The sequence below is a fragment of the Haliotis rufescens genome, unplaced genomic scaffold, assembly GCF_023055435.1.
Source record: "Haliotis rufescens isolate VD_foot unplaced genomic scaffold, xgHalRufe1.0.p SCAF_41, whole genome shotgun sequence".
Taxonomy (NCBI): domain Eukaryota; kingdom Metazoa; phylum Mollusca; class Gastropoda; order Lepetellida; family Haliotidae; genus Haliotis; species Haliotis rufescens.
In genome coordinates this window covers 3,004,593-3,029,601 of record NW_025964124.1, presented here as the reverse complement: position 1 = coordinate 3,029,601, position 25,009 = coordinate 3,004,593, and the positions used below count along the sequence as shown (strand labels likewise).

At 48.9% G+C, this 25,009-nt stretch overlaps 1 protein-coding gene across 5 annotated transcripts in view; it reads right to left on the bottom strand.

Annotated features, from left to right (window-relative positions):
- LOC124125628 (cubilin-like) overlaps positions 1–25,009 on the bottom strand; it is an 80,726-nt gene that overhangs the window by 3,164 nt on the left and 52,553 nt on the right. For all 5 annotated transcript variants that reach the window (XM_048382721.1, XM_048382722.1, XM_048382720.1 and 2 more), the window contains 5 exons: positions 22,869–22,993; positions 19,043–19,189; positions 2,397–2,484; positions 1,803–1,924; positions 53–211 (listed from right to left, as the gene is read on the bottom strand). In XM_048382721.1, the coding sequence (XP_048238678.1) occupies positions 53–211; positions 1,803–1,924; positions 2,397–2,484; positions 19,043–19,189; positions 22,869–22,993 (641 nt within the window). The remainder of the gene's footprint in view (positions 1–52; positions 212–1,802; positions 1,925–2,396; positions 2,485–19,042; positions 19,190–22,868; positions 22,994–25,009) is intronic.

The window sequence follows — 25,009 nt, the reverse complement described above, 5'->3', positions numbered from 1 at the left end:
CATCAGAAATACACATTAGCCATGGCAACATTAGGTAGAAAAATAGACTCACAGTAGCCGATGTTGACTCCCACGTAATCGATGCGGAAGCCCTGTCTGTTGCCTGAACCATCAGACCGGAACTTCAGGAACAGCACACTGCCGCTGGAGGTGACTATCGGAGTTTCAAGACCACACCACTTTTTCAGCATTGGGTAGGAATCAGTGGCTCCTGAAATAACATAGACTTGTCACTATCATAGGCAACACAAGGCCAACATGTGACACAGGAAGACTATCCATAACAGACTACACAAGGCCAACATGTGACACAGGAAGACTATCCATAACAGACTACACAAGGCCAACATGTGACACAGGAAGACTATCCATAACAGACTACACAAGGCCAACATGTGACACAGGAAGACTATCCATGACAGACTACACAAGGCCAACATGTGACACAGGAAGACTATCCATGACAGACTACACAAGGCCAACATGTGACACAGGAAGACTATCCATAACAGACTACACAAGGCCAACATGTGACACAGGAAGACTATCCATGACACACTACACAAGGCCAACATGTGACATTGGAAGACTATCCATAACAGACTACACAAGGCCAACATGTGACACAGGAAGACTATCCATGACAGACTACACAAGGCCAACATGTGACACATGGAGACTATCCATGACAGACTACACAAGGCCAACATATGACCTAGGGAGACTTGTGTCACCCACCATCGTAGCCTATCATGTGACATAGGGAGACTTGTGTCACCCACCATCGTAGCCTATCATGTGACATAGGGAGACTTGTGTCACCCACCATCGTAGCCTATCATGTGACATAGGGAGACTTGTGTCACCCACCATCAAAGCCTATCATGTGACATAGGGAGACTTGTGTCACCCACCATCGTAGCCTATCATGTGACATAGGGAGACTTGTGTCACCCACCATCGTAGCCTATCATGTGACATAGGGAGACTTGTGTCACCCACCATCGTAGCCAATCATGTGACATAGGGAGACTTGTGTCACCCACCATCGTAGCCTATCATGTGACATAGGGAGACTTGTGTCACCCACCATCGTAGCCTATCATGTGACATAGGGAGACTTGTGTCACCCACCATCGTAGCCTATCATGTGACATAGGGAGACTTGTGTCACCCACCATCGTAGCCTATCATGTGACATAGGGAGACTTGTGTCACCCACCATCGTAGCCTATCATGTGACATAGGGAGACATGGGCGTGTCACTCACCATCGTAGCCTATCATGTGACATAGGGAGACTTGTGTCACCCACCATCGTAGCCAATCATGTGACATAGGGAGACTTGTGTCACCCACCATCGTAGCCTATCATGTGACATAGGGAGACTTGTGTCACCCACCATCGTAGCCTATCATGTGACATAGGGAGACTTGTGTCACCCACCATCGTAGCCTATCATGTGACATAGGGAGACTTGTGTCACCCACCATCGTAGCCTATCATGTGACATAGGGAGACTTGTGTCACCCACCATCGTAGCCTATCATGTGACATAGGGAGACTTGTGTCACCCACCATCGTAGCCTATCATGTGACATAGGGAGACTTGTGTCACCCACCATCGTAGCCTATCATGTGACATAGGGAGACTTGTGTCACCCACCATCGTAGCCTATCATGTGACATAGGGAGACATGGGCGTGTCACACACCATCGTAGCCTATCATGTGACATAGGGAGACTTGTGTCACCCACCATCGTAGCCTATCATGTGACATAGGGAGACTTGTGTCACCCACCATCGTAGCCGATCATGTAGTCAAACCCGCAGTTCTCCTTGGACTCGATGTCTGAGTTCAGGACTTTGACGCGGATGTAGGAGGAGATGTTGGTTCGGAGGCGCCAGGAGCAGCTGACATCACTGAAAGGAAAAGAAGCTTGCCAGAAAGTTCAGTAACACCAGTAACATCACAGTAACATCAGTAACGTCACAGTAATATTGCAGTCACATCAGAAACGTCGCAGTCACATCAGTAACGTCGCAGTCACATCAGTTATGTCACAGTAGCATTAGTAACGTCACAGTAACATCAGTAATATTGCAGTAATATTGCAGTGACATCTCAGTAACATCAGTAACATCGCAGTAACATCACAGTCACATCACTAACATCCCAGTAACATCAGTAATGTCACAATAACATCAGTAACATCAGTAACATCAATAACGTCATAGTAACATCAGTAACATCAGTAACATCACAGTCACATCAGTAATGTCACAGTAACATCAGTAATGTCACAGTAACATCAGTAACATCACAGTAACATAATAAGGAATTTACATCACTTACGTGGGATCGTCATCAGGAATCATAGGTGTGGTCACTTACTTTGGATAGTTTTCAGGGTAGTTTGGTGACTCAATATAGCCCGGGACGAGATGAACATGCAGCTCAGAAACATGGCCTGCCGCACATGCTGAAACATAGTACATCACAGTTCAGGATCAGCTTGCTCTGAACGAAAGTAATCAATTCTCTCAACAGGGGCTGGACTACGGACACACTCAACACTCTCTGATCACCTTTAGTTGTGAAGTATCCACACTCTCAACAGGGGCTGGACTGAGCTGTGGACACGCTACACACTCTCTGATCACCTTTAGTTGTGAAGTATCCACACTCTCAACAGGGGCTGGACTGAGCTGTGGACACGCTACACACTACACACTCTCTGATCACCTTTAGTTGTGAAGTATCCACACTCTCAACAGGGGCTGGACTGAGCTGTGGACACGCTACACACTACACACTCTCTGATCACCTTTAGTTGTGAAGTATCCACACTCTCAACAGGGGCTGGACTGAGCTGTGGACACACTACACACTCTCTGATCACCTTTAGTTGTGAAGTATCCACACTCTCAACAGGGGCTGGACTAAGCTGTGGACACGCTACACACTACACACTCTCTGATCACCTTGAGTTGTGAAGTATCCACACTCTCAACAGGGGCTGGACTGAACTGTGGACACGCTACACACTACATACTCTCTGATCACCTTTAGTTGTGAAGTATCCACACTCTCAACAGGGCTGGACTGAGCTGTGGACACGCTACACACTACACATTCTCTGATCACCTTTAGTTGTGAAGTATCCACACTCTCAAAAAGGGGCTGGACAGAGCTGTGGACACGCTACACACTACACACTCTCTGATCACCTTTAGTTCTGAAGTATCCACATTCTCAACAGGGGCTGGACTGAGCTGTGGACACGCTACACACTCCACACTCTCTGATTACCTTTAGTTGTGAAGTATCCACACTCTCAACAGGGGCTGGACTGAGCTGTGGACACGCTACACACTACACACTCTCTGATCACCTTTAGTTGTGAAGTATCCACACTCTCAACAGGGGCTGGACTGAGCTGTGGACACGCTACACACTCCACACTCTCTGATCACCTTTAGTTGTGAAGTATCCACACTCTCAACAGGGGCTGGACTGAGCTGTGGACACGCTACACACTCCACACTCTCTGATCACCTTTAGTTGTGAAGTATCCACACTCTCAACAGGGGCTGGACTAAGCTGTGGACACACTACACACTCTCTGATCACCTTTAGTTGTGAAGTATTCACACTCTCAACATGGCCAGGACTAAGCTGTGGACACGCTACACACTCTCTGATCACCTTTAGTTGTGAAGTATCCACACTCTCAACAGGGGCTGGACTGAGCTGTGGACATGCTACACACTACACACTCACTGATCACCTTTAGTTGTGAAGTATCCACACTCTCAACAGGGGCTGGACTAAGCTGTGGAGACGCTACACACTACACACTCTCTGATAACCTTAAGTTGTGAAGTATCCACACTCTCAACAGGGGCTGGACTAAGCTGTGGACAGGCTACACACTCTCTGATCACCTTTAGTTGTGAAGTATCCACACTCTCAACAGGGGCTGGACTGAGCTGTTGACACGCTACACACTACACACTCTCTGATCACCTTTAGTTGTGAAGTATCCACACTCTCAACAGGGGCTGGACTGAGCTGTGGACACGCTACACACTACACACTCTCTGATCACCTTTAGTTGTGAAGTATCCACACTCTCAACAGGGGCTGGACTGAGCTGTGGACACACTACACACTCTCTGATCACCTTTAGTTGTGAAGTATCCACACTCTCAACAGGGGCTGGACTAAGCTGTGGACACGCTACACACTACACACTCTCTGATCACCTTGAGTTGTGAAGTATCCACACTCTCAACAGGGGCTGGACTGAACTGTGGACACGCTACACACTACATACTCTCTGATCACCTTTAGTTGTGAAGTATCCACACTCTCAACAGGGGCTGGACTAAGCTGTGGAGACGCTACACACTACACACTCTCTGATAACCTTAAGTTGTGAAGTATCCACACTCTCAACAGGGGCTGGACTAAGCTGTGGACAGGCTACACACTCTCTGATCACCTTTAGTTGTGAAGTATCCACACTCTCAACAGGGGCTGGACTGAGCTGTGGACACGCTACACACTACACACTCTCTGATCACCTTTAGTTGTGAAGTATCCACACTCTCAACAGGGGCTGGACTGAGCTGTGGACATGCTACACACTCAACACTCTCTGATCACCTTTAGTTGTGAAGTATCCATGCTCTCAACAGGGGCTGGACTAAGCTGTGGACACGCTACACACTCTCTGATCACTTTTAGTTGTGAAGTATCCACACTCACAACATGGCCAGGACTAAGCTGTGGACACGCTACACACTCTCTGATCACCTTTAGTTGTGAAGTATCCACACTCTCTGTTCACCTTTAGTTGTGAAGTATCCACACTCTCAACAGGGGCTGGACTGAGCTGTGGACATGCTACACACTCCACACTCTCTGATCACCTTTAGTTGTGAAGTATCCACACTCTCTGTTCACCTTTAGTTGTGAAGTATCCACACTCTCAACAGGGGCAGGACTAAGCTGTGGAGACGCTACACACTCTCTGATCACCTTTAGTTGTGAAGTATCCACACTCTCAACATGGCCAGAACTAAGCTGTGGACACGCTACACACTCCACACTCTCTGATCACCTTTAGTTGTGAAGTATCCACACTCTCAACAGGGGCTGGACTGAGCTGTGGACACGCTACACACTCCACACTCTCTGATCACCTTTAGTTGTGAAATATCCACATTCTCAACAGGGGCTGGACTGAGCTGTGGACACGCTACACACTCCACACTCTCTGATCACCTTTAGTTGTGAAGTATCCCCACTCTCAACAGGGGCTGGACTGAGCTGTGGACACGCTACACACTACACACTCTCTGATCACCTTTAGTTGTGAAGTATCCACACTCTCAACAGGGGCTGGACTGAGCTGTGGACACACTACACACTCTCTGATCACCTTTAGTTGTGAAGTATCCACACTCTCAACAGGGGCTGGACTGAGCTGTGGACACGCTACACACTACATACTCTCTGATCACCTTTAGTTGTGAAGTATCCACACTCTCAACAGGGGCTGGACTGAGCTGTGGACACGCTACACACTACACACTCTCTGATCACCTTTAGTTGTGAAGTATCCACACTCTCAACAGGGGCTGAAATAAGCTGTGGACACGCTACACACTACACACTCTCTGATCACCTTTAGTTGTGAAGTATCCACACTCTCAACAGGGGCTGGACTGAGCTGTGGACACGCTACACACTACATACTCTCTGATCACCTTTAGTTGTGAAGTATCCACACTCTCAACAGGGCTGGACTGAGCTGTGGACACGCTACACACTACACATTCTCTGATCACCTTTAGTTGTGAAGTATCCACACTCTCAACAGGGGCTGGACTAAGCTGTGGACACACTACACACTCTCTGATCACCTTTAGTTGTGAAGTATTCACACTCTCAACATGGCCAGGACTAAGCTGTGGACACGCTACACACTCTCTGATCACCTTTAGTTGTGAAGTATCCACACTCTCAACAGGGGCTGGACTGAGCTGTGGACAGGCTACACACTACACACTCTCTGTTCACCTTTAGTTGTGAAGTATCCACACTCTCAACAGGGGCAGGACTAAGCTGTGGAGACGCTACACACTCTCTGATCACCTTTAGTTGTGAAGTATCCACACTCTCAACATGGCCAGAACTAAGCTGTGGACACGCTACACACTCCACCCTCTCTGATCACCTTTAGTTGTGAAGTATCCACACTCTCAACAGGGGCTGGACTGAGCTGTGGACACGCTACACACTACACACTCTCTGATCACCTTTAGTTGTGAAGTATCCACACTCTCAACAGGGGCTGGACTGAGCTGTGGACACGCTACACACTACACACTCTCTGATCACCTTTAGTTGTGAAGTATCCACACTCTCAACAGGGGCTGGACTGAGCTGTGGACACACTACACACTCTCTGATCACCTTTAGTTGTGAAGTATCCACACTCTCAACAGGGGCTGGACTAAGCTGTGGACACGCTACACACTACACACTCTCTGATCACCTTGAGTTGTGAAGTATCCACACTCTCAACAGGGGCTGGACTGAACTGTGGACACGCTACACACTACATACTCTCTGATCACCTTTAGTTGTGAAGTATCCACACTCTCAACAGGGCTGGACTGAGCTGTGGACACGCTACACACTACACATTCTCTGATCACCTTTAGTTGTGAAGTATCCACACTCTCAAAAAGGGGCTGGACAGAGCTGTGGACACGCTACACACTACACACTCTCTGATCACCTTTAGTTCTGAAGTATCCACATTCTCAACAGGGGCTGGACTGAGCTGTGGACACGCTACACACTCCACACTCTCTGATTACCTTTAGTTGTGAAGTATCCACACTCTCAACAGGGGCTGGACTGAGCTGTGGACACGCTACACACTACACACTCTCTGATCACCTTTAGTTGTGAAGTATCCACACTCTCAACAGGGGCTGGACTGAGCTGTGGACACGCTACACACTCCACACTCTCTGATCACCTTTAGTTGTGAAGTATCCACACTCTCAACAGGGGCTGGACTGAGCTGTGGACACGCTACACACTCCACACTCTCTGATCACCTTTAGTTGTGAAGTATCCACACTCTCAACAGGGGCTGGACTAAGCTGTGGACACACTACACACTCTCTGATCACCTTTAGTTGTGAAGTATTCACACTCTCAACATGGCCAGGACTAAGCTGTGGACACGCTACACACTCTCTGATCACCTTTAGTTGTGAAGTATCCACACTCTCAACAGGGGCTGGACTGAGCTGTGGACACGCTACACACTACACACTCTCTGATCACCTTTAGTTGTGAAGTATCCACACTCTCAACAGGGGCTGGACTGAGCTGTGGACACACTACACACTCTCTGATCACCTTTAGTTGTGAAGTATCCACACTCTCAACAGGGGCTGGACTAAGCTGTGGACACGCTACACACTACACACTCTCTGATCACCTTGAGTTGTGAAGTATCCACACTCTCAACAGGGGCTGGACTGAACTGTGGACACGCTACACACTACATACTCTCTGATCACCTTTAGTTGTGAAGTATCCACACTCTCAACAGGGGCTGGACTAAGCTGTGGAGACGCTACACACTACACACTCTCTGATAACCTTAAGTTGTGAAGTATCCACACTCTCAACAGGGGCTGGACTAAGCTGTGGACAGGCTACACACTCTCTGATCACCTTTAGTTGTGAAGTATCCACACTCTCAACAGGGGCTGGACTGAGCTGTGGACACGCTACACACTACACACTCTCTGATCACCTTTAGTTGTGAAGTATCCACACTCTCAACAGGGGCTGGACTGAGCTGTGGACATGCTACACACTCAACACTCTCTGATCACCTTTAGTTGTGAAGTATCCACGCTCTCAACAGGGGCTGGACTAAGCTGTGGACACGCTACACACTCTCTGATCACTTTTAGTTGTGAAGTATCCACACTCACAACATGGCCAGGACTAAGCTGTGGACACGCTACACACTCTCTGATCACCTTTAGTTGTGAAGTATCCACACTCTCTGTTCACCTTTAGTTGTGAAGTATCCACACTCTCAACAGGGGCTGGACTGAGCTGTGGACATGCTACACACTCCACACTCTCTGATCACCTTTAGTTGTGAAGTATCCACACTCTCTGTTCACCTTTAGTTGTGAAGTATCCACACTCTCAACAGGGGCAGGACTAAGCTGTGGAGACGCTACACACTCTCTGATCACCTTTAGTTGTGAAGTATCCACACTCTCAACATGGCCAGAACTAAGCTGTGGACACGCTACACACTCCACACTCTCTGATCACCTTTAGTTGTGAAGTATCCACACTCTCAACAGGGGCTGGACTGAGCTGTGGACACGCTACACACTCCACACTCTCTGATCACCTTTAGTTGTGAAATATCCACATTCTCAACAGGGGCTGGACTGAGCTGTGGACACGCTACACACTCCACACTCTCTGATCACCTTTAGTTGTGAAGTATCCACACTCTCAACAGGGGCTGGACTGAGCTGTGGACACGCTACACACTACACACTCTCTGATCACCTTTAGTTGTGAAGTATCCACACTCTCAACAGGGGCTGGACTGAGCTGTGGACACACTACACACTCTCTGATCACCTTTAGTTGTGAAGTATCCACACTCTCAACAGGGGCTGGACTGAGCTGTGGACACGCTACACACTACACACTCTCTGATCACCTTTAGTTGTGAAGTATCCACACTCTCAACAGGGGCTGGACTGAGCTGTGGACACGCTACACACTACATACTCTCTGATCACCTTTAGTTGTGAAGTATCCACACTCTCAACAGGGGCTGGACTGAGCTGTGGACACGCTACACACTACACACTCTCTGATCACCTTTAGTTGTGAAGTATCCACACTCTCAACAGGGGCTGAAATAAGCTGTGGACACGCTACACACTACACACTCTCTGATCACCTTTAGTTGTGAAGTATCCACACTCTCAACAGGGGCTGGACTGAGCTGTGGACACGCTACACACTACATACTCTCTGATCACCTTTAGTTGTGAAGTATCCACACTCTCAACAGGGCTGGACTGAGCTGTGGACACGCTACACACTACACATTCTCTGATCACCTTTAGTTGTGAAGTATCCACACTCTCAACAGGGGCTGGACTAAGCTGTGGACACACTACACACTCTCTGATCACCTTTAGTTGTGAAGTATTCACACTCTCAACATGGCCAGGACTAAGCTGTGGACACGCTACACACTCTCTGATCACCTTTAGTTGTGAAGTATCCACACTCTCAACAGGGGCTGGACTGAGCTGTGGACAGGCTACACACTACACACTCACTGATCACCTTTAGTTGTGAAGTATCCACACTCTCAACAGGGGCTGGACTAAGCTGTGGAGACGCTACACACTACACACTCTCTGATAACCTTAAGTTGTGAAGTATCCACACTCTCAACAGGGGCCGGACTAAGCTGTGGACAGGCTACACACTCTCTGATCACCTTTAGTTGTGAAGTATCCACACTCTCAACAGGGGCTGGACTGAGCTGTGGACACGCTACACACTACACACTCTCTGATCACCTTTAGTTGTGAAGTATCCACACTCTCAACAGGGGCATGACTGAGCTGTGGACATGCTACACACTCAACACTCTCTGATCACCTTTAGTTGTGAAGTATCCACGCTCTCAACAGGGGCTGGACTAAGCTGTGGACACGCTACACACTCTCTGATCACTTTTAGTTGTGAAGTATCCACACTCACAACATGGCCAGGACTAAGCTGTGGACACGCTACACACTCTCTGATCACCTTTAGTTGTGAAGTATCCACACTCTCTGTTCACCTTTAGTTGTGAAGTATCCACACTCTCAACAGGGGCTGGACTGAGCTGTGGACACGCTACACACTCCACACTCTCTGATCACCTTTAGTTGTGAAGTATCCACACTCTCTGTTCACCTTTAGTTGTGAAGTATCCACACTCTCAACAGGGGCAGGACTAAGCTGTGGAGACGCTACACACTCTCTGATCACCTTTAGTTGTGAAGTATCCACACTCTCAACATGGCCAGAACTAAGCTGTGGACACGCTACACACTCCACCCTCTCTGATCACCTTTAGTTGTGAAGTATCCACACTCTCAACAGGGGCTGGACTGAGCTGTGGACACGCTACACACTACACACTCTCTGATCACCTTTAGTTGTGAAGTATCCACACTCTCAACAGGGGCTGGACTGAGCTGTGGACACGCTACACACTACACACTCTCTGATCACCTTTAGTTGTGAAGTATCCACACTCTCAACAGGGGCTGGACTGAGCTGTGGACACACTACACACTCTCTGATCACCTTTAGTTGTGAAGTATCCACACTCTCAACAGGGGCTGGACTAAGCTGTGGACACGCTACACACTACACACTCTCTGATCACCTTGAGTTGTGAAGTATCCACACTCTCAACAGGGGCTGGACTGAACTGTGGACACGCTACACACTACATACTCTCTGATCACCTTTAGTTGTGAAGTATCCACACTCTCAACAGGGCTGGACTGAGCTGTGGACACGCTACACACTACACATTCTCTGATCACCTTTAGTTGTGAAGTATCCACACTCTCAAAAAGGGGCTGGACAGAGCTGTGGACACGCTACACACTACACACTCTCTGATCACCTTTAGTTCTGAAGTATCCACATTCTCAACAGGGGCTGGACTGAGCTGTGGACACGCTACACACTCCACACTCTCTGATTACCTTTAGTTGTGAAGTATCCACACTCTCAACAGGGGCTGGACTGAGCTGTGGACACGCTACACACTACACACTCTCTGATCACCTTTAGTTGTGAAGTATCCACACTCTCAACAGGGGCTGGACTGAGCTGTGGACACGCTACACACTCCACACTCTCTGATCACCTTTAGTTGTGAAGTATCCACACTCTCAACAGGGGCTGGACTGAGCTGTGGACACGCTACACACTCCACACTCTCTGATCACCTTTAGTTGTGAAGTATCCACACTCTCAACAGGGGCTGGACTAAGCTGTGGACACACTACACACTCTCTGATCACCTTTAGTTGTGAAGTATTCACACTCTCAACATGGCCAGGACTAAGCTGTGGACACGCTACACACTCTCTGATCACCTTTAGTTGTGAAGTATCCACACTCTCAACAGGGGCTGGACTGAGCTGTGGACATGCTACACACTACACACTCACTGATCACCTTTAGTTGTGAAGTATCCACACTCTCAACAGGGGCTGGACTAAGCTGTGGAGACGCTACACACTACACACTCTCTGATAACCTTAAGTTGTGAAGTATCCACACTCTCAACAGGGGCTGGACTAAGCTGTGGACAGGCTACACACTCTCTGATCACCTTTAGTTGTGAAGTATCCACACTCTCAACAGGGGCTGGACTGAGCTGTTGACACGCTACACACTACACACTCTCTGATCACCTTTAGTTGTGAAGTATCCACACTCTCAACAGGGGCTGGACTGAGCTGTGGACACGCTACACACTACACACTCTCTGATCACCTTTAGTTGTGAAGTATCCACACTCTCAACAGGGGCTGGACTGAGCTGTGGACACACTACACACTCTCTGATCACCTTTAGTTGTGAAGTATCCACACTCTCAACAGGGGCTGGACTAAGCTGTGGACACGCTACACACTACACACTCTCTGATCACCTTGAGTTGTGAAGTATCCACACTCTCAACAGGGGCTGGACTGAACTGTGGACACGCTACACACTACATACTCTCTGATCACCTTTAGTTGTGAAGTATCCACACTCTCAACAGGGGCTGGACTAAGCTGTGGAGACGCTACACACTACACACTCTCTGATAACCTTAAGTTGTGAAGTATCCACACTCTCAACAGGGGCTGGACTAAGCTGTGGACAGGCTACACACTCTCTGATCACCTTTAGTTGTGAAGTATCCACACTCTCAACAGGGGCTGGACTGAGCTGTGGACACGCTACACACTACACACTCTCTGATCACCTTTAGTTGTGAAGTATCCACACTCTCAACAGGGGCTGGACTGAGCTGTGGACATGCTACACACTCAACACTCTCTGATCACCTTTAGTTGTGAAGTATCCACGCTCTCAACAGGGGCTGGACTAAGCTGTGGACACGCTACACACTCTCTGATCACTTTTAGTTGTGAAGTATCCACACTCACAACATGGCCAGGACTAAGCTGTGGACACGCTACACACTCTCTGATCACCTTTAGTTGTGAAGTATCCACACTCTCTGTTCACCTTTAGTTGTGAAGTATCCACACTCTCAACAGGGGCTGGACTGAGCTGTGGACATGCTACACACTCCACACTCTCTGATCACCTTTAGTTGTGAAGTATCCACACTCTCTGTTCACCTTTAGTTGTGAAGTATCCACACTCTCAACAGGGGCAGGACTAAGCTGTGGAGACGCTACACACTCTCTGATCACCTTTAGTTGTGAAGTATCCACACTCTCAACATGGCCAGAACTAAGCTGTGGACACGCTACACACTCCACACTCTCTGATCACCTTTAGTTGTGAAGTATCCACACTCTCAACAGGGGCTGGACTGAGCTGTGGACACGCTACACACTCCACACTCTCTGATCACCTTTAGTTGTGAAATATCCACATTCTCAACAGGGGCTGGACTGAGCTGTGGACACGCTACACACTCCACACTCTCTGATCACCTTTAGTTGTGAAGTATCCCCACTCTCAACAGGGGCTGGACTGAGCTGTGGACACGCTACACACTACACACTCTCTGATCACCTTTAGTTGTGAAGTATCCACACTCTCAACAGGGGCTGGACTGAGCTGTGGACACACTACACACTCTCTGATCACCTTTAGTTGTGAAGTATCCACACTCTCAACAGGGGCTGGACTGAGCTGTGGACACGCTACACACTACACACTCTCTGATCACCTTTAGTTGTGAAGTATCCACACTCTCAACAGGGGCTGGACTGAGCTGTGGACACGCTACACACTACATACTCTCTGATCACCTTTAGTTGTGAAGTATCCACACTCTCAACAGGGGCTGGACTGAGCTGTGGACACGCTACACACTACACACTCTCTGATCACCTTTAGTTGTGAAGTATCCACACTCTCAACAGGGGCTGAAATAAGCTGTGGACACGCTACACACTACACACTCTCTGATCACCTTTAGTTGTGAAGTATCCACACTCTCAACAGGGGCTGGACTGAGCTGTGGACACGCTACACACTACATACTCTCTGATCACCTTTAGTTGTGAAGTATCCACACTCTCAACAGGGCTGGACTGAGCTGTGGACACGCTACACACTACACATTCTCTGATCACCTTTAGTTGTGAAGTATCCACACTCTCAACAGGGGCTGGACTAAGCTGTGGACACACTACACACTCTCTGATCACCTTTAGTTGTGAAGTATTCACACTCTCAACATGGCCAGGACTAAGCTGTGGACACGCTACACACTCTCTGATCACCTTTAGTTGTGAAGTATCCACACTCTCAACAGGGGCTGGACTGAGCTGTGGACAGGCTACACACTACACACTCACTGATCACCTTTAGTTGTGAAGTATCCACACTCTCAACAGGGGCTGGACTAAGCTGTGGAGACGCTACACACTACACACTCTCTGATAACCTTAAGTTGTGAAGTATCCACACTCTCAACAGGGGCCGGACTAAGCTGTGGACAGGCTACACACTCTCTGATCACCTTTAGTTGTGAAGTATCCACACTCTCAACAGGGGCTGGACTGAGCTGTGGACACGCTACACACTACACACTCTCTGATCACCTTTAGTTGTGAAGTATCCACACTCTCAACAGGGGCATGACTGAGCTGTGGACATGCTACACACTCAACACTCTCTGATCACCTTTAGTTGTGAAGTATCCACGCTCTCAACAGGGGCTGGACTAAGCTGTGGACACGCTACACACTCTCTGATCACTTTTAGTTGTGAAGTATCCACACTCACAACATGGCCAGGACTAAGCTGTGGACACGCTACACACTCTCTGATCACCTTTAGTTGTGAAGTATCCACACTCTCTGTTCACCTTTAGTTGTGAAGTATCCACACTCTCAACAGGGGCTGGACTGAGCTGTGGACACGCTACACACTCCACACTCTCTGATCACCTTTAGTTGTGAAGTATCCACACTCTCTGTTCACCTTTAGTTGTGAAGTATCCACACTCTCAACAGGGGCAGGACTAAGCTGTGGTGACGCTACACACTCTCTGATCACCTTTAGTTGTGAAGTATCCACACTCTCAACATGGCCAGAACTAAGCTGTGGACACGCTACACACTCCACCCTCTCTGATCACCTTTAGTTGTGAAGTATCCACACTCTCAACAGGGCTGGACTGAGCTGTGGACACGCTACACACTACACACTCTCTGATCACCTTTAGTTGTGAAGTATCCACACTCTCAACAGGGGCTGGACTGAGCTGTGGACACGCTACACACTACACACTCTCTGATCACCTTTAGTTGTGAAGTATCCACACTCTCAACAGGGGCTGGACTGAGCTGTGGACACACTACACACTCTCTGATCACCTTTAGTTGTGAAGTATCCACACTCTCAACAGGGGCTGGACTAAGCTGTGGACACGCTACACACTACACACTCTCTGATCACCTTGAGTTGTGAAGTATCCACACTCTCAACAGGGGCTGGACTGAACTGTGGACACGCTACACACTACATACTCTCTGATCACCTTTAGTTGTGAAGTATCCACACTCTCAACAGGGCTGGACTGAGCTGTGGACACGCTACACACTACACATTCTCTGATCACCTTTAGTTGTGAAGTATCCACACTCTCAAAAAGGGGCTGGACAGAGCTGTGGACACGCTACACACTACACACTCTCTGATCACCTTTAGTTCTGAAGTATCCACATTCTCAACAGGGGCTGGACTGAGCTGTGGACACGCTACACACTACATACTCTCTGATCACCTTTAGTTGTGAAGTATCCACACTCTCAACAGGGGCTGGACTGAGCTGTGGACACGCTACACACTACACACTCTCTGATCACCTTTAGTTGTGAAGTATCCACACTCTCAACAGGGGCTGAAATAAGCTGTGGACACGCTACACACTACACACTCTCTGATCACCTTTAGTTGTGAAGTATCCACACTCTCAACAGGGGCTGGACTGAGCTGTGGACACGCTACACACTACATACTCTCTGATCACCTTTAGTTGTGAAGTATCCACACTCTCAACAGGGCTGGACTGAGCTGTGGACACGCTACACACTACACATTCTCTGATCACCTTTAGTTGTGAAGTATCCACACTCTCAACAGGGGCTGGACTAAGCTGTGGACACACTACACACTCTCTGATCACCTTTAGTTGTGAAGCATTCACACTCTCAACATGGCCAGGACTAAGCTGTGGACACGCTACACACTCTCTGATCACCTTTAGTTGTGAAGTATCCACACTCTCAACAGGGGCTGGACTGAGCTGTGGACAGGCTACACACTACACACTCACTGATCACCTTTAGTTGTGAAGTATCCACACTCTCAAAAAGGGGCTGGACAGAGCTGTGGACACGCTACACACTACACACTCTCTGATCACCTTTAGTTGTGAAGTATCCACACTCTCAACAGGGGCTGGACTAAGCTGTGGACACACTACACACTCACTGATCACCTTTAGTTGTGAAGTATCCACACTCTCAACAGGGGCTGGACTAAGCTGTGGAGACTCTACACACTACACACTCTCTGATAACCTTAAGTTGTGAAGTATCCACACTCTCAACAGGGGCCGGACTAAGCTGTGGACAGGCTACACACTCTCTGATCACCTTTAGTTGTGAAGTATCCACACTCTCAACAGGGGCTGGACTAAGCTGTGGACACGCTACACACTCTCTGATCACTTTTAGTTGTGAAGTATCCACACTCACAACATGGCCAGGACTAAGCTGTGGACACGCTACACACTCTCTGATCACCTTTAGTTGTGAAGTATCCACACTCTCTGTTCACCTTTAGTTGTGAAGTATCCACACTCTCAACAGGGGCTGGACTGAGCTGTGGACACGCTACACACTCCACACTCTCTGATCACCTTTAGTTGTGAAGTATCCACACTCTCTGTTCACCTTTAGTTGTGAAGTATCCACACTCTCAACAGGGGCTGGACTAAGCTGTGGAGACGCTACACACTCTCTGATCACCTTTAGTTGTGAAGTATCCACACTCTCAACATGGCCAGAACTAAGCTGTGGACACGCTACACACTCCACCCTCTCTGATCACCTTTAGTTGTGAAGTATCCACACTCTCAACAGGGGCTGGACTGAGCTGTGGACACGCTACACACTCCACACTCTCTGATCACCTTTAGTTGTGAAATATCCACATTCTCAACAGGGGCTGGACTGAGCTGTGGACACGCTACACACTCCACACTCTCTGATCACCTTTAGTTGTGAAGTATCCACACTCTCAACAGGGGCTGGACTGAGCTGTGGACACGCTACACACTACACACTCTCTGATCACCTTTAGTTGTGAAGTATCCACACTCTCAACAGGGGCTGGACTAAGCTGTGGACACACTACACACTCTCTGATCACCTTTAGTTGTGAAGTATTCACACTCTCAACATGGCCAGGACTAAGCTGTGGACACGCTACACACTCTCTGATCACCTTTAGTTGTGAAGTATCCACACTCTCAACAGGGGCTGGACTGAGCTGTGGACAGGCTACACACTCTCTGATCACCTTTAGTTGTGAAGTATCCACACTCTCAACAGGGGCTGGACTGAGCTGTGGACACGCTACACACTACACACTCTCTGATCACCTTTAGTTGTGAAGTATCCACACTCTCAACAGGGGCATGACTGAGCTGTGGACATGCTACACACTCAACACTCTCTGATCACCTTTAGTTGTGAAGTATCCACGCTCTCAACAGGGGCTGGACTAAGCTGTGGACACGCTACACACTGTCTGATCACTTTTAGTTGTGAAGTATCCACACTCACAACATGGCCAGGACTAAGCTGTGGACACGCTACACACTCTCTGATCACCTTTAGTTGTGAAGTATCCACACTCTCTGTTCACCTTTAGTTGTGAAGTATCCACACTCTCAACAGGGGCTGGACTGAGCTGTGGACACGCTACACACTCCACACTCTCTGATCACCTTTAGTTGTGAAGTATCCACACTCTCTGTTCACCTTTAGTTGTGAAGTATCCACACTCTCAACAGGGGCAGGACTAAGCTGTGGAGACGCTACACACTCTCTGATCACCTTTAGTTGTGAAGTATCCACACTCTCAACATGGCCAGAACTAAGCTGTGGACACGCTACACACTCCACACTCTCTGATCACCTTTAGTTGTGAAGTATCCACACTCTCAACAGGGGCTGGACTGAGCTGTGGACACGCTACACACTACACACTCTCTGATCACCTTTAGTTGTGAAATATCCACATTCTCAACAGGGGCTGGACTGAGCTGTGGACACGCTACACACTCCACACTCTCTGATCACCTTTAGTTGTGAAGTATCCACACTCTCAACAGGGGCTGGACTGAGCTGTGGACACGCTACACACTACACACTCTCTGATCACCTTTAGTTGTGAAGTATCCACACTCTCAACAGGGGCTGGACTGAGCTGTGGACACGCTACACACTCTCTGATCACCTTTAGTTGTGAAGTATCCACACTCTCAACAGGGGCTGGACTGAGCTGTGGACACGCTACACACTACACACTCTCTGATCACCTTTAGTTGTGAAGTATCCCCACTCTCAACAGGGGCTGGACTGAGCTGTGGACACGCTACACACTACATACTCTCTGATCACCTTTAGTTGTGAAGTATCCACACTCTCAACAGGGGCTGGACTGAGCTGTGGACACGCTACACACTACACACTCTCTGATCACCTTTAGTTGTGAAGTATCCACACTCTCAACAGGGGCTGGACTGAGCTGTGGACACGCTACACACTACACACTCTCTGATCACCTTTAGTTGTGAAGTATCCACACTCTCAACAGGGGCTGGACTAAGCTGTGGACACGCTACACACTACACACTCTCTGATCACCTTTAGTTGTGAAGTATCCACACTCTCAACAGGGGCTGGACTGAGCTGTGGACACGCTACACACTACATACTCTCTGATCACCTTTAGTTGTGAAGTATCCACACTCTCAACAGGGCTGGACTGAGCTGTGGACACGCTACACACTACACATTCTCTGATCACCTTTAGTTGTGAAGTATCCACACTCCCAAAAAGGGGCTGGACAGAGCTGTGGACACGCTACACACTACACACTCTCTGATCACCTTTAGTTGTGAAGTATCTACACTCTCAACAGGGGCTGGACTGAGCTGTCGACACGCTACACACTACACACTCTCTGATCACCTTTAGTTCTGAAGTATCCACATTCTCAACAGGGGCTGGACTGAGCTGTGGACACGCTACACACTCCACACTCTCTGATTACCTTTAGTTGTGAAGTATCCACACTCTCAACAGGGGCTGGACTGAGCTGTGGACACGCTACACACTACACACTCTCTGATCACCTTTAGTTGTGAAGTATCCACACTCTCAACAGGGGCTGGACTGAGCTGTGGACACGCTACACACTCCACACTCTCTGATCACCTTTAGTTGTGAAGTATCCACACTCTCAACAGGGGCTGGACTGAGCTGTGGACACGCTACACACTCCACACTCTCTGATCACCTTTAGTTGTGAAGTATCCACACTCTCAACAGGGGCTGGACAGAGCTGTGGACACGCTACACACTCCACACTCTCTGATCACCTTTAGTTGTGAAGTACTTCAGCTGGAACCCCATGGCTGTGTCGTCCATGTTCGTCATGAACAGCAAGAACAGCGACCTGCCGGAGCTCACATATGTTGGGGTCTCATCGCTGCACCACCTGCCCAGCTCTCTGCCCTCTCGGTCACCTGCACAAACAAACACACACACATGTAAGAATGCTGACACAGGACACACACACATGTAAGCATGCTGACACAGGACACACACACATGTAAGCATGCTGACACAGGACACACACACATGTAAGCATGCTGACACAGAACACACACACATGTAAGCATGCTGACACAGGACACACACACATGTAAGCATGCTGACACAGGACACACACACATGTAAGCATGCTGACACAGGACACACACACATGTAAGCATGCTGACACAGGACACACACACATGTAAGCATGCTGACACAGGACACACACACATGTAAGCATGCTGACACAGGACAAATACACACACATGTAAGCATGCTGACACAGAACACACACACATGTAAGCATGCTGACACAGGACACACACACATGTAAGCATGCTGACACAGGACACACACACATGTAAGCATGCTGACACAGGACACACACACATGTAAGCATGCTGACACAGGACACACACACATGTAAGCATGCTGACACAGGACAAATACACACACATGTAAGCATGCTGACACAGAACACACACACATGTAAGCATGCTGACACAGGACACACACACATGTAAGCATGCTGACACAGGACACACACACATGTAAGCATGCTGACACAGGACACACACACATGTAAGCATGCTGACACAGGACACACACACATGTAAGCATGCTGACACAGAACACACACACATGTAAGCATGCTGACACAGGACACACACACATGTAAGCATGCTGACACAGGACACACACACATGTAAGCATGCTGACACAGGACACACACACATGTAAACATGCTGACACAGGACACACACACATGTAAGCATGCTGACACAGGACACACACACATGTAAGCATGCTGACACAGGACACACACACATGTAAACATGCTGACACAGGACACACACACATGTAAGCATGCTGACACAGGACACACACATGTAAGCATGCTGACACAGGACACAGCTACAGTCACCTACCATCATGTACAGCTAACTAAGAGACACCTACCATCATGTACAGCTACAGACACCTACCATCATGTACAGCTACAGACACCTACCATCATGTACAGCAACAGACACCTACCATCATGTACAGCTAGAGTCACCTACCATCGTGTACAGCTAACTAAGAGACACCTACCATCATGTACAGCTAACTAAGAGACACCTACCATCATGTACAGCTACAGTCACCGACCATCATGTACAGCTACAGACACCTACCATCATGTACAGCTACAGACACCTACCATCATGTACAGCTACAGACACCTACCATCATGTACAGCTACAGTCACCTACCATCATGTACAGCTACAGTCACCTACCATCGTGTACAGCTACAGTCACCTACCATCATGTACAGCTACAGTCACCTACCATCATGTACAGCTACAGTCACCTACCATCATGTACAGCTACAGTCATCTACCATCATGTACAGCTACAGTCACCTACCATCATGTACAGCTACAGACACCTACCATCATGTACAGATACAGACACCTACCATCATGTACAGCTACAGTCACCTACCATCATGTACAGCTACAGACACCTACCGTCCTGTACATGCAGCTACAGTCACCTACCATCATGTACAGATACAGACACCTACCATCATGTACAGCTACAGTCACCTACCATCATGTACAGCTAGAGTCACCTACCATCGTGTACAGCTACAGACACCTACCATCATGTACAGCTACAGTCACCTACCATCATGTACAGCTACAGTCACCTACCATCATGTACAGCTACAGTCACCTACCATCATGTACAGCTACAGTCACCTACCATCATGTACAGCTACGTAGTCGTTCCTGCAGTTGTTGCTGTTCTCTATGCTGGAGACACCTACCGTCATGTACAGCTACGTAGTCGTTCCTGCAGTTGTTGCTGTTCTCTATGCTGGAGACACCTACCGTCATGTACAGCTACGTAGTCGTTCCTGCACTTGTTGCTGTTCTCTATGCTGGAGACACCTACCGTCATGTACAGCTACGTAGTCGTTCCTGCAGTTGTTGCTGTTCTCTATGCTGGAGACACCTACCGTCATGTACAGCTACGTAGTCGTTCCTGCAGTTGTTGCTGTTCTCTGTGCTGGAGACACCTACCGTCATGTACAGCTACGTAGTCGTTCCTGCAGTTGTTGCTGTTCTCTGTGCTGGAGACACCTACCGTCATGTACAGCTACGTAGTCGTTCCTGCAGTTGTTGCTGTTCTCTGTGCTTGAGACACCTACCGTCATGTACAGCTACGTAGTCGTTCCTGCACTTGTTGCTGTTCTCTGTGCTGGAGACACCTACCGTCATGTACAGCTACGTAGTCGTTCCTGCAGTTGTTGCTGTTCTCTGTGCTGGAGACACCTACCGTCATGTACAGCTACGTAGTCGTTCCTGCAGTTGTTGCTGTTCTCTGTGCTGGAGACACCTACCGTCATGTACAGCTACGTAGTCGTTCCTGCAGTTGTTGCTGTTCTCTGTGCTGGAGACACCTACCGTCATGTACAGCTACGTAGTCGTTCCTGCAGTTGTTGCTGTTCTCTATGCTGGAGACACCTACCGTCATGTACAGCTACGTAGTCGTTCCTGCAGTTGTTGCTGTTCTCTATGCTGGAGACACCTACCGTCATGTACAGCTACGTAGTCGTTCCTGCAGTTGTTGCTGTTCTCTATGCTGGAGACACCTACCGTCATGTACAGCTACGTAGTCGTTCCTGCAGTTGTTGCTGTTCTCTATGCTGGAGACACCTACCGTCTCGACAGCTACGTAGTCGTTCCTGCAGTTGTTGCTGTTCTCTATGCTGGAGACACCTACCGTCATGTACAGCTACGTAGTCGTTCCTGCAGTTGTTGCTGTTCTCTATGCTGGAGACACCTACCGTCATGTACAGCTACGTAGTCGTTCCTGCAGTTGTTGCTGTTCTCTATGCTGGAGACACCTACCGTCATGTACAGCTACGTAGTCGTTCCTGCAGTTGTTGCTGTTCTCTGTGCTGGAGACACCTACCGTCATGTACAGCTACGTAGTCGTTCCTGCAGTTGTTGCTGTTCTCTGTGCTGGAGACACCTACCGTCATGTACAGCTACGTAGTCGTTCCTGCAGTTGTTGCTGTTCTCTGTGCTGGAGACACCTACCGTCATGTACAGCTACGTAGTCGTTCCTGCAGTTGTTGCTGTTCTCTGTGCTGGAGACACCTACCGTCATGTACAGCTACGTAGTCGTTCCTGCAGTTGTTGCTGTTCTCTGTGCTGGAGACACCTACCGTCATGTACAGCTACGTAGTCGTTCCTGCAGTTGTTGCTGTTCTCTATGCTGGAGACACCTACCGTCATGTACAGCTACGTAGTCGTTCCTGCAGTTGTTGCTGTTCTCTATGCTGGAGACACCTACCGTCATGTACAGCTACGTAGTCGTTCCTGCAGTTGTTGCTGTTCTCTATGCTGGAGACACCTACCGTCATGTACAGCTACGTAGTCGTTCCTGCAGTTGTTGCTGTTCTCTATGCTGGAGACACCTACCGTCATGTACAGCTACGTAGTCGTTCCTGCAGTTGTTGCTGTTCTCTATGCTGGAGACACCTACCGTCATGTACAGCTACGTAGTCGTTCCTGCAGTTGTTGCTGTTCTCTATGCTGGAGACACCTACCGTCATGTACAGCTACGTAGTCGTTCCTGCAGTTGTTGCTGTTCTCTATGCTTGATCGGATCACTGTGACCTGGACCTGTCCTGATGGGTCCGAGGCGGTGACCCTCCACCAACACTCCAGGTTACTGCAACACACACGCTCGAGTGTACCATCTTGGTGTAGGTGTAGGTGCAGGTGTAGCTGTAGGTGAAGGCGCAGGTGAAGGTGTAGGTGTAGGTGTGGATGTGTTCGTGCAGGTGTAGGTGTTGGTGTAGGGGTAGGTGTTGGTGTAGGTGTAGGTGTAGGTGTAGGTGTAGGTGCAGGTGCAGGTGCAGGTGTAGGTGTAGGTGCAGGTGTAGGTGTAGGTGTAGATGTTGGTGTAGATGTGTAGATGTGTTGGTGTAGGTTAAGGTGAAGGTGCAGGTGTTGGTGTAGGTGTAGGTGTAGGTGTAGGTGTTGGTGTTGGTGTAGGGGTAGGTGTTGGTGTTGGTGTAGGTTAAGGTGAAGGTGCAGGTGCAGGTGCTGGTGTAGGTGTAGGAGTAGGTGTAGGTGTTGGTGTTGGTGTAGGGGTAGGTGTTGGTGTAGGTGCAGGTGTAGGTGCAGGTGAAGGTGTAGGTGCAGGTGTAGGTGTAGGAGTAGGTGTAGGTGTTGGTGTAGATGTGTAGGTGTAGGTGTAGATGTGTAGGTGTAGGGGTAGGTGTTGGTGTAGGTGTAGGTGTAGGTGCAGGTGAAGGTGTAGGTGCAGGTGCAGGTGTAGGTGTAGGTGCAGGTGTAGATGTTGGTGTAGATGTGTAGATGTGTTGGTGTAGGTTAAGGTGAAGGTGCAGGTGTAGGTGTTGGTGTAGGTGTAGGTGTAGGTGTTGGTGTTGGTGTAGGTTAAGGTGAAGGTGCAGGTGTAGGTGTTGGTGTTGGTGTAGGGGTAGGTGTTGGTGTAGGTGCAGGTGTAGGTGCAGGTGAAGGTGTAGGTGCAGGTGTAGGTGCAGGTGTAGGTGTAGGTGCAGGTGTAGGTGCAGGTGCAGGTGCAGGTGTAGGTGCAGGTGTAGGTGTAGGTGAAGGTGCAGGTGCAGGTGTAGGTGTAGGTGTAGGTGTAGGTGTAGGTGCAGGTGTAGGTGTAGATGTTGGTGTAGATGTGTAGATGTGTTGGTGTAGGTTAAGGTGAAGGTGCAGGTGTAGGTGCAGGTGTAGGTGTAGGTGTAGATGTAGGTGCAGGTGTAGGTGTAGGTGTAGGTGCAGGTGTAGGTGTAGGTGTAGATGTTGGTGTAGATGTGTTGGTGTAGGTTAAGGTGAAGGTGTAGGTGTAGGTGCAGGTGTAGGTGTAGGTGTAGGTGTAGGTGTAGATGTTGGTGTAGGTGTAGGTGCAGGTGAAGGTGAAGGTGCAGGTGTAGGTGTAGGTGTAGGTGTAGGTGTAGGTGTAGATGTAGGTGTAGGTGTAGGTGTGTAGTTGTAGGTGAAGGTGTAGATGTGTAGGTGTAGGTGTAGGTGTAGGTGTAGATGTTGGTGTAGATGTGTTGGTGTATGTGAAGGTGAAGGTGTAGATGTGTAGGTGTAGGTGTAGGTGTAGGTGTAGATGTAGGTGCAGGTGTAGGTGAAGGTGCAGGTGCAGGTGCAGGTGCAGGTGGTGGTGTTGGTGTTGGTGTTGGTGTAGGTGTAGGTGTAGGTGTAGGTGTTGGTGTAGGTGTAGGTGTAGGTGTAGGTGTTGGTGTAGGTGTAGGTGTTGGTGTAGGTGTAGGTGTTGGTGTAGGTGTAGGTGTAGGTGTAGGTGTAGGTGTTGGTGTAGGTGTAGGTGTAGGTGTAGGTGCAGGTGTTGGTGTTGGTGTAGGTGTAGGTGTAGGTGTAGGTGTTGGTGTTGGTGTTGGTGTAGGTGTAGGTGTAGGTGTAGGTGTAGGTGTTGGTGTAGGTGCAGGTGCAGGTGTTGGTGTAGGTGTAGGTGTAGGTGTAGGTGTTGGTGTTGGTGTAGGTGTAGGTGTAGGTGTAGGTGTTGGTGTAGGTGTTGGTGTTGGTGTAGGTGTAGGTGTTGGTGTTGGTGTAGGTGCAGGTGTAGGTGTAGGTGTAGGTGCAGGTGCAGGTGCAGGTGCAGGTGGTGGTGTAGGTGTAGGTGATGGTGTTGGTGTAGGTGTAGGTGTAGGTGCAGGTGCAGGGGTAGGTGTTGGTGTAGGTGTTG